Source organism: Coffea arabica, chromosome 7c (assembly GCF_036785885.1).
Source record: "Coffea arabica cultivar ET-39 chromosome 7c, Coffea Arabica ET-39 HiFi, whole genome shotgun sequence".
In the NCBI taxonomy this organism is placed as follows: Eukaryota; Viridiplantae; Streptophyta; class Magnoliopsida; order Gentianales; family Rubiaceae; genus Coffea; species Coffea arabica.
The window spans coordinates 10,150,088-10,165,717 of NC_092322.1; the positions used below are offsets into that span (position 1 = coordinate 10,150,088).

General features: G+C 34.4%; 2 protein-coding genes across 5 annotated transcripts; one reads left to right on the forward strand and one right to left on the reverse strand.

Moving 5' to 3' along the window:
• The first annotated feature begins 5,779 nt into the window (after positions 1-5,779).
• Positions 5,780-10,148, forward strand: LOC113700006 (probable glycosyltransferase At5g03795). 3 transcript variants are annotated; one of them, XM_027220399.2, is made up of 6 exons: positions 5,780-6,263; positions 6,359-6,673; positions 7,610-7,896; positions 8,427-8,659; positions 8,791-8,893; positions 8,999-9,517. In XM_027220399.2, exons 1-5 carry the CDS (start codon positions 6,084-6,086, stop codon positions 8,880-8,882), a joined length of 1,107 nt encoding a protein of 368 aa, XP_027076200.1. In that variant the 5' UTR covers positions 5,780-6,083; the 3' UTR covers positions 8,883-8,893; positions 8,999-9,517. The 3 variants fall into 3 exon arrangements, with proteins under 3 accessions (XP_027076200.1, XP_027076199.1, XP_027076198.1); XM_027220397.2 differs by lacking the exon at positions 8,791-8,893 and adding an exon at positions 9,838-10,148 and having other exon boundaries at positions 5,785-6,263; positions 9,438-9,595; XM_027220398.2 differs by having other exon boundaries at positions 8,791-9,517.
• A 230-nt stretch (positions 10,149-10,378) lies between these two features.
• LOC113700005 (metal transporter Nramp7.2-like) lies at positions 10,379-14,026 on the reverse strand. Of its 2 annotated transcripts, XM_027220394.2 has the most exons (12): positions 13,884-14,026; positions 13,723-13,763; positions 13,536-13,614; positions 12,657-12,761; positions 12,429-12,538; positions 12,135-12,316; positions 11,983-12,052; positions 11,676-11,849; positions 11,459-11,563; positions 11,249-11,380; positions 11,062-11,157; positions 10,379-10,954 (listed from the first exon to the last, which is right to left on the reverse strand). In XM_027220394.2, the coding sequence occupies exons 1-12, from the start codon at positions 13,990-13,992 to the stop codon at positions 10,628-10,630; spliced, it is 1,530 nt and encodes a 509-aa protein (XP_027076195.1). In that variant the 5' UTR covers positions 13,993-14,026; the 3' UTR covers positions 10,379-10,627. The 2 variants fall into 2 exon arrangements, with proteins under 2 accessions (XP_027076195.1, XP_027076197.1); XM_027220396.2 differs by lacking the exon at positions 13,536-13,614 and having other exon boundaries at positions 13,884-13,980.
• Positions 14,027-15,630: the final 1,604 nt, after the last annotated feature.

Consider the following 15,630-nt stretch of genomic DNA (forward strand, 5'->3'; position numbering starts at 1 on the left):
TACATTTAAGCCACGAAGGGTCATATAATTAAGTTATATCTAGCTAGAAAGCCTAGATAATAAAGCTTAAATTGATAAAGCTAGAAGCCATAAATAGGCGAGTGCACAACCATCTGCTGCCAATGGAGTCTGCTTTTCTTGCTTAATTTATTCTCAATGCAGATTGCATATCAGTGGTAAATTAGGGGGTAGGCACCCCTTATCATGCACGTACTTCAGGGTTTACAAAAACAACATAAATGTGTACAACAGATGATTCAAGGTTTATTACACTAATTATTGATAAGTCAATTTATGGATTTTTTTTGGGGGTCTCAAACTGGACCAGTCAACATGACTTATAGCCTTTTAAGATTGGTTAAAAAAAAAAAAAAAAAAAACTAGACTATTCGTCCGGAATGTTGAAAGATTTGTTAGAAGGTCTCTAGACAAATATCAACATTAAGGAGATTTGACGAACATAGACTTTTTTTTATGTTACTAGTACTAGATTTGATGCAATGGGAGGCACCATGTATGATCTAATTGTTTCTCTATCTGAACCTTTTTTTTTTTTTTTTTTTTACCACTGATATGCCATTTTTTAGTTCAAAATTGCTTATCATATGTGTGTTTCTAACGTATATACTTGCAAAATCTCTGCTTGAAACGTAGGGCTTGAAATCGATTTGCACACTGTGACCAATTGACCATCAGTTGACTAAAGATGGTATCATGGTAAGCTCTGATCTGATCTGTTCCAAAAGTACGTAGAAACCAACTCGTATGTAAAGTAAACTGCTAACTTGTCGGTTCCGAAAATCTTTAAATAAGTAATATTTCTTGGGAAATTTGTCAAATTGGTTCCTATCATTTTTTTTTTTTAAAAAATTTTTTAGTCCCTAACATTTAAAATCAACCAAAATAGTTTCTAACATATAAATTATGAGCCAATTTGGTCATAATGCTCGTATTTGCTTATTTTTCTGACTAAAAACGACACACCTATCTCACATGGGCATAATTTCAAGGACAAAATCGGAAAACATTCGTTAATTCATGGTTTTACTGGCAAAACCTCCATTGGGTTCCTATAACTTTTCTCCCTTTCCCTCGACACCATTTTACAAACTAGTTGGAAACCATCAACAAATTTCACTTTCTCAGCCAAAGCAGCTTTTGCACTTTCCTCATTCTTATACAAAAGATAAGCAAACCCTCCTGATTTCCCTATCCCTATATCAAACCCCCAAGGCCCTTCTTCAATTTCACCAAACCTCTCAAAAGAACTCAACAAAGTCTCAGAACTCATCTCATTTGGTTAGCACATTCTCCACCAATTTTATTGCTGACAAACCCATCAATTTTATTGCAAGGGTTTTCTAGGGCAAGCATGGAAGACTCAACATTCTTGAAAGTAACAAAACCATAGACTTTTGATAAAGATTTTATGGCAGGATGGGATGTCATCAACGATGGAAAGAACGGTATGGAGAATGCTGGGATGGACAATGGCAGCTTCTGAAGGATTTCAACAAGCTGGGATTTTGTGAAGGACTGCAAAATGTTGTGAATGATTTGTTTTTCTTGGTTTTCAACATTCAATGAAACTTCAAGTTTTCTAGTTCTCTTGAGATCATCAGGCTTTCGGTTAGTGGTGATGGTGGAATACATCTGATGGAGTAGGTGTAGGGAAAATGATTCAAGATTGACTCTAGGAGGAGTGGGTGAAGTTTTGGAAGAGTAGTCATTGAGAGCTTGAGTTTTGAAGAGAATACTTTCGTTCCTTCAGAGTCTAAAACCATGGATTAACGAAGGTTCTCCGATTTTGCCCTTAAAATTAAGTTCACGTGAGAGATGTGTGCTATTTATAGTCGAAAAAATGAGCAAATACGAGCATTAAAACCAAACTAGCTCATAATTTATATGTTAGAAATTATTCTGGCTGATTTTAAATATTAGGAACTAAAAAAGTTTTTTTTTTAAATGTTAGGGACCAATTTGGCAATTTTCCCATATTTCGTTTTGGTTCTTAAACAAAGTAATATTACATTCATCTTCTTGCTTCCTTGCTTTTACCATCCCTGTGGTTTCTTCTGTTCCTTCAACATGGAGGAAAACAGCATAGCTGATGGCCGATCAAGCTAGTGGTACATGTTTTTTAACCACCTCTTTTGCCCATTGCCGTTCTCTCTTCTTTTTCGTTGTTTTCTTAATTGTTCTTCTTAATCTTTAGACCTACTTTTGTGTGTGCGCGCGCGCGTGTATATATACATACATATATATATCTCAATTAAATTAATACTGTATATCTAGTGATAATTGGGAAGGCTTTTAAAGTTTCTCATGATTGTTTTAGAGCCTTATAACATATGGACGTATATGTGCCATGGTACGTACGTATTTCTGGAAAAGGAAAAAAAAAATCATGGACTTCTATGATGTTGGGACACTAGAACATGGTTATTTTTCTTTAATTTCGTTTCACGTTTGCATTTGTAGTTATCTATATTTGTGTGTACAGTTTACGGAGTTCGTGTATGTATCACTGGTCCTATATTTTTGGACTTTTTTTAAAAATGAAAATTAGCTTTGCATTAAATCTCATCATAAGCATACAAAAGGGTATAATGCTACCCTACCAGTCCCCCAAAAAAAAAAAATTACACGAGAAGAAGCCAACCTACTACATCACTAAGGAAATCAAACACAAGATGCTAGTTGCTACATAACAAAGTATGGGCCTGTTTGGCATCCTAGTTTTTTACCAAGTTTTTTACCTACTAGTTTTTTAACAACTTTTGCTACAGGAACCCCAAAAAACTTTTCAAAATTTTTTACCTACACATTTCAAAAATCTATACACAAACAATTTCTCAAAAACTTTTCTTCCTCCCTCACCCAACCCACCACACCAGACACCGCCTCCACCACCTCTCCCGGCGCAGCCGGTAACCTCAAAATTTTTTTTTGAATTTTTGAGTCCCTCACCCTCAAAAATTTATTATATATTTATATATTTATTTAAACATATTATAAATATTTTATTTTATTTAAAATATATTTTTATATATTTATATAAATAATATATACCATATAAATTAATATTAATATAAACATGTAATTATACATTTATATAAATATTATATATTTAATATATATAAGACATATTATATATATTACACATTTATGTATATATATTTATGTATATTTATATATAATTATATTATGTATAACATAATACATTTATACATAATATTAACACACAATATTAATTATACATTTATACATAATACTAATACATTTATACATTTATATTAATTATATTAATACATTTATACATAATATTATATATTTACATATTTATAATATATTAATTTATATATTTATATAATATTCATTTATAATAATATACAATTATTACATTTGTAAATATATTTATATTATGTATTATATATAATATAATACATTTATATATTTTTATATAACTATATAAATATATTTATTTATAAATGTATTATAAATGCATAAATATATATATAAATATTTAAACAATAAAAATTATAAATTATAAACAATATTAATTATACATTTATACATAATATTAATACATTTATACATTTATATTAATTATATTAATACAGTTATACATAATCATCATATATGTTTATAAATTATAATTTATACATTTATATAATATTCATTTATAATATATACATTTATATTAATTATACATTTATACATTTATAAATATATGTATATTATGTATTATATATAATATAATACATTTATATATTTTTATATAACTATATAAATATATTTATTTATAAATATTTATAAATGTATTATAAATGCATAAATGCATATAAATATTTAAACAATAAAAATTATAAATTATAAACAATATTAATTATACATTTATACATTTATAAATATATGTATATTATGTATTATATATAATATAATACATTTATATATTTTTATATAAATATATAAATATATTTATTTATAAATGTATTATAAATGCATAAATATATATATAAATATTTGAACAATAAAAATTATAAATTATAAACAATATTAATTATACATTTATACATAATATTAATACATTTATACATTTATATTAATTATATTAATACATTTATACATAATCATCATATAAATTTATAAATTATAAATTATAAATTATACATTTATATAATATTCATTTATAATTTATACATTTATATTAATTATACAGTTATACATTTATAAATATATGTATATTACGTATTATATATAATATAATACATTTATATATTTTTATATAAATATATTTATTTCTAAATATTTATAAATGTATTATAAATGCATAAATGTTTAAAAATGTAAAAATATAAAAATTATAAATTATAAAATACTCAAAAATATGTTTTAAAAATACCTCTAAAAATAATCCAAAAAACGTCTACAGTAACATTTCAAAAACTTCTACAAAAAAGTTTTTCACCTTACAAAAACTTCTACAAAATTTTTTCAAAAACTTCTACAGTGCACTACAGTAAAATTTTAAACAAACTCCCAAAAAACCCAGGTTCCAAACAGGTCCACAGTTTAAGGTATGCATTTTATCAAATAGAAGACGCAGCCCACATATAATAGTGAATAGCTAGCTTTTTTTTAGTGTGTTAATGATTTTCACAGGCTTATCTTCTGGAGTTGCTTTAGTCAAAATTGGATTGAAACGAGTTTTAAGCAGCTTCAAATCTCTTGAAATTCAAAAATTCTGAAGGAGATCTCCTCAGTCAATATCGATAACGCCTTCTTGCTGATTCTCCCTCTCTTTCCCCCTTCCTAATGAATGAAGGCGTGGTCTTGACAGTCTACCTCTACGTTTTGATGCCAAGGAGCAATTTCCAACAATCATCCATTATTATAATTGCTAAGGTTGTTGTCATGCCTCTTGCTATCCACTATTCTGAATTTATTGTGCTTTTCAAAATAAACCACCAATTAAAGGCGTCAGTAATTTTTATCACCAAAAAAAGGGAGTCAATAATAATTCTTTCAAATGCAATATACGTTCAATAATTGGACCTTATGTTATTGGGTTGCAAATCACCAATGCTGTTATTATTGATCGGATTGTGACTCAATGGTGTGTTGGTGCACCAAACAAAAATATCGCATTTGTATAATTTCTATTTTATCAAAATTGATCTTACATTTTTGTAATAAATATACAGACAATCTGATTAAATACCTTTTTTTGTGGCTGGTTGGTTATTTAGAATTAATTTTTTGGCATTTAATGGACAAAGAAATTGTACAAGAATGGTAAAGGATGGTAGAGAAGTTTAGATTAAAATGAAAAAAAAAATTAGAGAAGTTTGAGTGATAATTGAGCTGAATCAATTCAAACTTTATTTATACCCAACAAAAAAGTTTGGATAAATTTATGGCAGTGGGATTAGTGTATTCAAATATCAAACTTAGCATGAGATTTTTTTTTTCAACAAATTGGAACCACTTTACTTTTCCAATTACAGGTACAACTGAAAATTTAAAAAATGATTATTATGGTGCTTTTCCTTTATATGTATATCGTTTGGATATATTTGGAGTCAAATTCGAGTTATTTGATGTAGATAATCAAATTCAAGCACGAGTCAGTTGAATGCATTTTAGTTTTGTGCAAAGAAAAAAACCATCTATCTATATTCAAGCCAAGGAAATTTTTTTAAAAAAGAAAAAAATCCTCAAAGTCCAGCATTTTGGGGTGTAAATTGAAATTGATGAAAGCTTTTAAAATAGTCATAAAAATAATACTCCCAAATCGAACAGCCCAAATATGTGAGTACATTACTAGCTGTCTTTGGCCTTATTTACACGTCTGCCCAAATCGAACAGCCACGGCAACCATCCCGCCACCACCTTTACCACCGCCACCGCCACCGCCACCGCCACCGCCGTAAAAGCTCAAGGCTTCATAGAACAGACACATTCACACACTTCACTCGCATATACACATTCTTCCAATTTCCTGCGAAAGCAGTGCTTTAGTAATAAAATATCACCACCCCAGGGAAAAAAACCACTGACAAACACCTCCAGCTCCGCCGATGTCGGCGGCGAAACCCACACAAACCCCGCCAACAGCTGCCATCTGCACTCTTCAGGGGTCCCTCCTAACTCTAGCCATTGTCACTCTTCTCTCATTCACTTGTCTCTCTCTCAAATCCCTTAATTCCCCTTCTATCTCATCATCTACACCACCTTCCACCACTCTTTTCGCCCCTCAGGTACATATTTCTACTCACTCTTCCCATCCCGTTGATAAAAATCCTCTGAATCGAATACCCTTTTCACAAATTCTAATCTTTTGATGATTCCGCAGGTGCGTGTTGTAGATAAAGATGGAATCAATCAAGCCGAGAGGGTAGAGGGGGAAGATGAAGTGTCGTCCGATGTATTTCATTCGCCAGAGGTATTTCGGTTGAATTATGCGGAAATGGAAAGGAAGTTTAAGGTGTACATTTACCGGGATGGTGATCCCAAAACTTATTATCAGACGCCGAGGAAGCTGACCGGGAAGTATGCAAGTGAGGGCTACTTTTTTCAGAATATTAGGGAGAGTAGATTCATTACCGATGATCCGGATAAGGCTGACTTGTTTTTCATCCCAATCTCTTGTCATAAGATGAGAGGACTGGTATAGTGTGCTTAAGTTTGATTAGTTGATGTGCATTGATATGGATGCTGATGTTTTTTGCTTTCTTGGTTCAGTTGATTTTAACTTTTTCGGTGAATGAAGAGAAGATGATGTAGTTGAGTGATAATATCCAAGGACTGGTTTTGATTTGCAAAAGTGTGTTGCCATGTAAGGTTTTCTACTGACAGGGGGCACTTGGCAGGAAAATGGCCCTGGAAAGAATGAAATATAAATGACTTTTTTGATAGTATTATTTTGGGTACATTTACTTGATTTCTTAAGGTGAAAGGGTCTTTGCATACACAGACACCCTGAGTTGGAATTGAAAAAGTCTTGTTGATATAGACTATTTAGCAGTTGGATTTAGTAGTAGCATTTGTTTGTACCTGAACTAGTCTTCAAGTTCATGATCTTACATGATACTCTATCTTGCCCCGTAGTGCGTAATGTATTGGGGACATTTAAGCTTGCATAATCTGAATCTTAAAAGGTGTACCCGTTTACAATACAAAGCAATTACTTTGACATTCAGCTATCTGTCTGGTCCTTCTGTATATCTTAAACCTAAAGTAAGGAGATTAAAAGTTGGATTGCATAAGCAAGTCCATGTAGCTTGTGGCTTCCTTTGCCTACTGGTTCATATTAAACTCAACCGGAAGTTTCTTTTTTGTTTTTTATTGGACAGTATTGTATTAATGCTGCAATTTTGTTGCCAGCCACTTCTAAGGTAATTAGAATTATCATGTAAGCCTTGATATATGAGATGCTTGTACATAATATATCTACTTTCTGCAAATGCTGTTATGATTTCAAACTCCTTCCAGTATGATAGGGTAGATGTCTAAACGATTGTTCCAGTAAATCAAATCAATATTCTTTCCCAAGATGTCCTTGGATTTTGTGACATAGCTTGATGATTTCATGATGACATTTCAGGCTACATCATATGAAAACATGACCGTGATTGTGAAGGAGTATGTTGAGAGTTTAATAGCCAAGTACCCTTATTGGAATAGGACCCTGGGTGCAGATCACTTCTTTGTAGTTTGTCAAGATGTTGGAGTCAGGGCAACAGAAGGACTTCCTTTTCTTGTGAAGAACTCAATACGGGTTGCATGCTCCCCAAGCTATGATGTTGGGTTTATTCCACACAAAGATGTTGCTCTTCCCCAAGTGCTGCAGCCTTTTGCCCTTCCACGGGGAGGAAATGATGTTGAAAACAGGTAGCAGTGTCTTGGTTTCAACTTGGTTGTGTAATATATGTATTGATTTTATGCTTCCTGGTTAGATGAGATTTATTGTTTGAAAGTATACTGGGTTTTTCGTATACCTCACTTATTATTATTATTATTATTATTTCGGGTAAAAGCTTCTGCTTTCATCTCAGAAGTGCAAATTTTAGTGGTCAGGCATATTTTCTTGTTTGTCATTTACCTGGACTTGACTGGGTTGCTTGCTTATTTATTTTTTTGGGTTATACTCACACTGCGATCCCACAGTAAGTACATTAACTCAGAATGCAACTTGAAAAGTACCTTGGGCTAGTTTTAATCTGATACAGGAAAGCAACCCTTATTCTGCTATTAGATTTTATGTATGCTTACTTGGTTTATCACATCATTGTCTGATCAAGTTCAACAACAGTACAGCTTCTGTATGGTTCAGGGAACTATATGAAGTAGACACCTTTTAAAGGTATTACCTTATAATTAAATGATTAATTATGTGTAGCTAACAATATAGGTGTTTGCAGGACCATACTTGGTTACTGGGCTGGTAGTAGGAACTCTAAAATCAGGGTTATTTTGGCACGTGAATGGATGAATGACACAGAACTTTATGTCAAAGACAGCAGAATAAGCAGGGCTACTGGAGAACTGGTGTATCAAAAGAAATTTTACAGGTCTAAATTCTGCATCTGCCCTGGTGGCTCCCAGGTCAATAGTGCTCGCATAGCAGATTCCATACATTATGGGTGTATTCCTGGTAACAACATAATTCTTTAATATGTAGTATCCTTTAACAACTTTCTCTAATTGCTTGTGATGCATGATAAATTTGGAAATACGTTATGGAATAATATGCATGGCTAGCTTTGACTTTAGAGCTAAATGCAGGCAGCAACCTGGCATTTCAGTATTCTTGTGACAGTAGAGTAACACTTTTTGAAAGCAATGGGGGTTGCACCTTGTCTTTTACCTACTCCTAGTAGGAGAATTGGTGGGTTCTTAACTTTATCTACTTTAGCAATTAAGCAATCAGAAAAATTGCACGGGTCTCTTGTTTCTTTGATACAGAATCTTTCCTAATCCAATTCCATGCTAGATTGAAGAACAGAGAGAACAGCCTTAGCACAAGATGGGTTCCAGAGTTACTGAGTAATCAAGTGAAAATACAGTCTGCAGTTTTATTCTGTTGGCTGGTCACCTGATTTGGGGAGTCAAGGGTTAAATTTGTCTTCAGTTGGAGTCTGTGTTACTGACTGGTGCTCCACCTTGAACATGATACCCCAGATGGAGCTTTGTAGTTATGGCGACATGTGGCCTGTGTTCTTACACGTTACCCAGCTAAGGGAGAAGTGATATCCGAAAATTGATTATTTTCCTGTTTACTATCATATTGTGGGACATTAGGACTTTGTTTACTATTGTATGTCCTATTTGTGAATTATGTGCCTTTTTTGTATGACTTGGCTCATTTGTTTCTGGATTCTTTGTTGAAGTATCTGATTATTTCTCTAATTGGATGGGCGTATTTTGTGCAGTGATACTTTCTGACTATTATGACTTGCCATTCAATGACATCCTTGACTGGAAGAAATTTTCAGTCATTCTCAAGCAGAAAGATGTTTATCAGCTGAAGCAAATCCTCAAAAGCATAACTCAAACAGAATTTGTTTCTTTGCACAATAATCTAGTCAAGGTAAGGCTGGCCACTCTCTGCTGGAATGGGATTTCTTTGGGGTGGAAAGGGGGAGGGGAATTTTCAGGTATTTCTGTTCTACTGAAGTCTTTTTGGCTACAGCAACTTCCTTTATAGATATTCTAAACTAAGGGGTTAGATGCATTGTACATACAAAGAGGCTGGTTTATACATATTAAACAAAAGAATGTTTTCTTGGTTAATTGCATGGTGGCACTGATGATCGCTTTGTTTTCATGCAGATTCAGAAGCATTTTCAGTGGAATACACCTCCTGTCAAATACGATGCTTTTCATATGGTCATGTATGAACTCTGGTTGCGCCACTATTTGATCAAGTACTAAATTACAAGTTCGTCGCCATATGTTGCCTCTGAACTTGTTGGGAGATGGCTACGGAGCAACTCTTGTATTGTAAATTGCTTGTTAACAGTTTGTTGTGTTGTATCCAGTTATCAACAAAAACTTTGACAAAGAAGAGGAAAGGAAGTTGTATTCTAGTTTTTAACTCGCAGACGGTACAGATTATGAAGGCATGACTGGGCGTTTATTACTGTTTTTTGTTTCTTTTATTCATTTAAGGATCTTAATCAGTTCTTTTTTGTATATATCAATGAACTCATTGATAACCTCATTGAAATTGGACAAAGTTTACAGCTCTTGATTGCTTTATTTAGATATTTCATTTGTAGGGTCAATCCCAAAGAAATGCAAGTTTGTTTGGATATTCCAATTATCTCAAATAATATTTCGCTTGCATTATAGACACATTTTTCAACTCATCTTTTATATTTTCAACCATTTTTTGATTTTACATATATCACATTACAAAAAGCGCTACAGTAATTATTCTAAATAATATTTCAAATAATACACTGTCCAAACAAATCAAACACAGATTTGTTTGATGATGGTTCTTTATGTGACTCAAAGAGTAATGTGTTCTGATGCCGACACATTTCAACACTAAAGGACTTAACAGTGATTCTTCAATATTCTCCACCACACAATCGAGCTAAAGATGCGACTGCTTCTAACTGCAAGTAATGCTATCGATTTCAATCTCGCCAGTTCTCTGGGTATGGTTGAATTCTGCTCTTGGCTCAGATTCTGCTTCATCGTGGTGGTTTGAATCTGCATCAAAATCCGAGGAGCCTTGGGAAGCGGTTTCTGGCTTCAATATCAAGTATGCCAACAGTGCAATGTATAGTGTAATTAGCGGAAAGATTAGAAGTCCTGAAAGAATGCTTGCAGCCTTGGGCATCTTCTTGTTTGTAATCCATCCCAGCAGACTTGTACTCAAGAAATATATGTTGATCGCAATTGAGCAAAGTCCCAAGAGCCAAGTGCACAGAGATACCTGTAGAAATTAACTCGCTGATTGATTTGCAGGAGAGTGACCAAAGTATCCTCCCCACCACCCATAATTCAGCCTCGCAGGTATAGAACACTAGGTTATAACTTTACCACAATAGAATTCTTATGGAGCCCCATTTTTGCCGCACTGCCTGTGAACTTGAGCAGGGGAATTAGTGCAAATGGGAGCTCAAAGGACAAGATCATCTGTGCTCCTCCCAAGCATAGATCCTTTGTTAGACATTGTTTCGCTCACATGGTTAATTACCAATATTAAGTTAAAAAGTTTTGACGTTACAGAAGCAATGATGATTAGCCTGCCAGCTCCTGCAGATCCGCCTACACTGCAGACCACCAAGCTTGGAGCTATGGCAATGCATCTTGTTAGCAAATTTCGCAGCCACAGCTTCATTCTCAAATCTAAAAAACCCTGCAAAATAACGTTTCACTAGTTTTATGGTTAGTGTTGTTCTCTGCCCTGATATATGTTTCTTTCTGCAAATTTTACCTGCATAATATACTGGCCTGCATAGGTTCCTGTAACAGTTGAACTCTGACCCGAAGCAAGCAAAGAGATAGCATAGAGCTTTGAGCTCCACTTGCCTAAAGCGTCCTGTTTCGACATGATAGGTTAAGAATGAACAAACATTCTTTGATGATTCCATTGATCAATACTGTTGTCAACAATGAATTCAATGTAGGATTAGTCTAGCTAGCAGGTAGACCTTAAGCAGAAAAGCAGCGGAGTCAAGAGTGATATTTTTGCATTGTTTCTTGCTCTCTGAGGAGATATTTGGATATGAGCAAACGCTACCACTAACAGCTATAACTGCAACATTTATCAGGAATGCAAATAAGAGAGCTAAACTGCTTTCGAGCAAGAAGCATCTGCTTGCGCTCTGTCAAAGACTCACAATAGAGGAAATGCAAGTCAGAAATAGCCTTAAAATCTGTTTATGATAGATATAGGCAGCATTGAAATATTCCTTTAAAGAATTGATTAATTGATGGATGGCTGGTAACTTCACTCACCCTGATACCATCTGGGGAACGGGTTATCTTTCTGGAGATGACTAAAGCCGAATGAAGAAAAAGATTGTGCCTGCATCAGAAGTGGTGATTCACGAATAAGTCTAAATCAACAATTCAACTTAAATCAAGGCTGGAGAATCTTGCGAAATTACGGCATGATCAAGGCTCCTAAAAGAGCAACAGCATCTCTTGTGGCACTTCCACCGCTCAATCTGGGAATAACCAACCCCATAGCAATCTCCTTAACACTAGGCCTAGCATGCACCATCACAGAGAAGAAGCAACCACCCAAGACCAACAATAGTATGCTGATTACGCCTTCAAGCAACCTTATCTGCAAGAGCAATGGAAAATTATTGGAAAAGAAGCCTAAACGCTATCTCTAAAATGGACCTAGCGCATAAATGAAAGTTCCAAAACTGATTTCTTGCTCTATAATTACTCACGCCATAGCGCTGCAAACCAAGCAAAACAAGAGTGTTTAGACCTGCTAGCAACACCCCTGACCATATTGGTATCCGGAAGAGAATGTTGAGTGCAAAAGCTGTGCCAATTACTGCATGAAAGACCATAAAAATTTATGATGCAAATTTTCTCAATCTATACAAGCCCTGAGAATATCTGTTCTGATAATTTTCCACGTTCTTACTGAGTAGAGAATATAGTATCCGAACCTTCTGGGATATCAGCAGCTATCACGGCAATCTCAGCAAGCATCCAGAGACAAATGTTCACTGATTTTGGATATTCTTTCTTGCAGTGTTCAGATAAATGTTTTCCTGTTTATCATTCCACATTATAAGTACCAGTAATACAATAAAACGCTTCCACCAGCTAGTCCAACTTGAACAACTCATATTTTGCAGGTTTTCTTATCGTGCTTTATGGCCAAAAAAAAAAAAAAATTTAAAAAAAAAATTTTAACTTTAACTTCAACATTAAATTCCGCATTGAAACTGGGCCTAGCTCTTAAAAGAACACGTCCATCCGATTTCCAGTCAAAACTGGGCCCAGCTGTTGAGAGAAGACATCTGTTTGACATTTAGTTGCTAGGTCCATACCTCACTAAATGAAACTAGCCCGACAGTCTGGCGCTTAAATAAAACGATCAAGGCCTTTATTTCAGCAGGACCCAGATGGGCTGGCTAATGGTGTCGGTTGATTGGTAACAAAGCAATTTTACTCAATAGTGTATTAAACTTCTAAGGAAATCTAGTGTATTAAAAAAAAAAAATCTTTTAGGCCAAAAAAAAAAAAAAAAAAGTTTAAGGAACGGAGAGGAAGAATGGGATCGAAACTTAGAACTGTATTAAGTCTCAACTTTAATCACTAAACTAAGGCCATCGGTGCTAGATCAAGAACAGTTGCGTTGAATCCTTGAGGCCCCTCTTTCCTTCATATTGGGCGTGGGGAGCTGTAGCTCCTTTCATAATGCGTTATGCACATAAATAAAAGTAGCACAAACATTACTACATGTATTACCATTTGTGACCAGTATACCTCATGCATTATTGAGAGAAATTCATGGCCAAATAAATTGTAGAAAAATTGACCTGTGGCCACCCCTAGATTTGCTGATCGAGATTGAATCAAAAGCGCGAATAAAAGCCCAGCAAAGACAATCCATAGCAACTGTACAGATTTTCAAATTAAGTATGCTCGAGGTCTTGAAGGCATGGAGACACTAGTAGTGGAGGGGGGAAAAAGTTAGATATGAGCTAGAAAGCAGTATAGAATTACCTCGTATTTGTGGTCAGCACCAGCTTGCAAATCTGTCTCCACTGCATATATATATATATATGCAACTCATCATTTAGCCAAGTTTTTTTTATTAAAAAAAAAAAAGGACTAGAAAAAGAGTAGTGTCACACAATAAGGTTAGTTAGCGGGGGGTTACTCACAATTCCCAGGATCAAGATATGCCACAGAAACTAAAATCCCAGGACCTATATAGCCTAGGAGCTTCTTCCATGGAGATGATGTCTCCTTGATTTGAACTAATGCTGCCATTTTGGTCTATGGCTGAATGTAAAGCACAGTGGTAGAGCTCTTGAGTGTGTCTGCCTACCATCAATTTATAGACCTGAACAAGGTACAAGTTCTAAGAAATTTAGGCCACTTGACCAATCAGAAGCTCGACCATTGGGGCCAGAGTGTTGTTGCATCAAAATCATGGGATAATTTCAGAAATCTCAGAAACCTTCCCCAAGGTTTCTGATAATTTTACCTAGCTCCCTTTAATTTCGAAAATTAGGTATACACCCCTCATTTTCATGTACTTGGAACCCAATGTGCTTGTGTTAGCAAAAGATATCAAGTGGATATATCCCAGTATACGCCCCCGCGTGAATGATCCAGCGGCAGCGCCTCTCACCAGTGAACCTTGAGGTCACAAGTTCGAATCTCCGGTTCGCTAGATTCCTCCGCGCACTTAACGTATTCGGGCCGGGTTGGAGCACCGGGTCCTAGCCGCAGGGGATTAGTCGGATCCCGTAAGGAACAACAAGTAAATTTTTCACTTACTTTACAATTAAAGCGTCCAAAATAAAAGATTTGAATACAAATTGGGGATTAACAGCAAGCTTAAAAATGCGAAGTGAAATTTGTCCAAAGTGGGACCTTTCCCTCCAAGTTTAAGCTAGTTCATTTTCTTATTTCGTATAGCATCAAAATAGTCAATTTTTATTTGTTTTTTAAGGCATTGTATGTAATTGATATCACATGTTTTACTTGCATAGTTGAATTGGCTAGTTTATATTCATAACCATAAAAAGTACCTAGCTTATCTTTTCAATATGTTAATTGAATGGATTCAATTTGAAGAAGTTTCAAAGGAATGTCCTTCGATACCCAACATAACAAAAGAGACTGAAGGATTCTCCCATGCCCAAATTTCTACTCAATCCTGCAATTTCTATTTTGGACTAGAGAACCATCTTCATATTCTTTGTTACGTCTTCAACACTACACTCTTTCGCCACCCTTCCCTGTAGCTAAAATCCTTCCATTATTTCTGGCAGATGATTAAAAGTTAATCTTGAACGGACAAGGGACAGGAACAGTTGCAGGTGACGATTTTGTGCATTTTGTACACCACGTGATTTTGTTTGCATACGGCGTAACTTTAGTGTAAAATTTTATGAACCTCACACATATTATAAAAATTGATATATAAAAAGTGATCTGAATCGTATATATATATTTTTTTTATCAAAATCTGACCGTAAACAGCTTAGGAGCAGTCTCCCTCCTACCCCTCATCCATCTTGAACTATACAGGAAAATGGTACAAGAAAATCTTAATAATTTTGTGCATCATAATACAGTAAGAGTTTTCATCATAATACAGTAGTGTTCAACCACCGTATTCACTTTGACGTCGATGTTGAGAAGACATAACATGACTTTTGCTGAGTTTTGCACATGGATCAATGCTAACTTGACAAGTATACAGGACCACAGCCGCCATGACTCTCTGAAGTATCAAGTATCAGAAACAGTAAAACAAAGAGAAAGAATTTTTCCAATCACCACTGAAATTTATTTTCTCTGGTCCTCCCCCAGCAAAATGATAACAACAACAACAGTAACAAAAACAATAATGATGACACTAATGATAATAGAAAAAAAAAAATTGCTCGGTTCTTT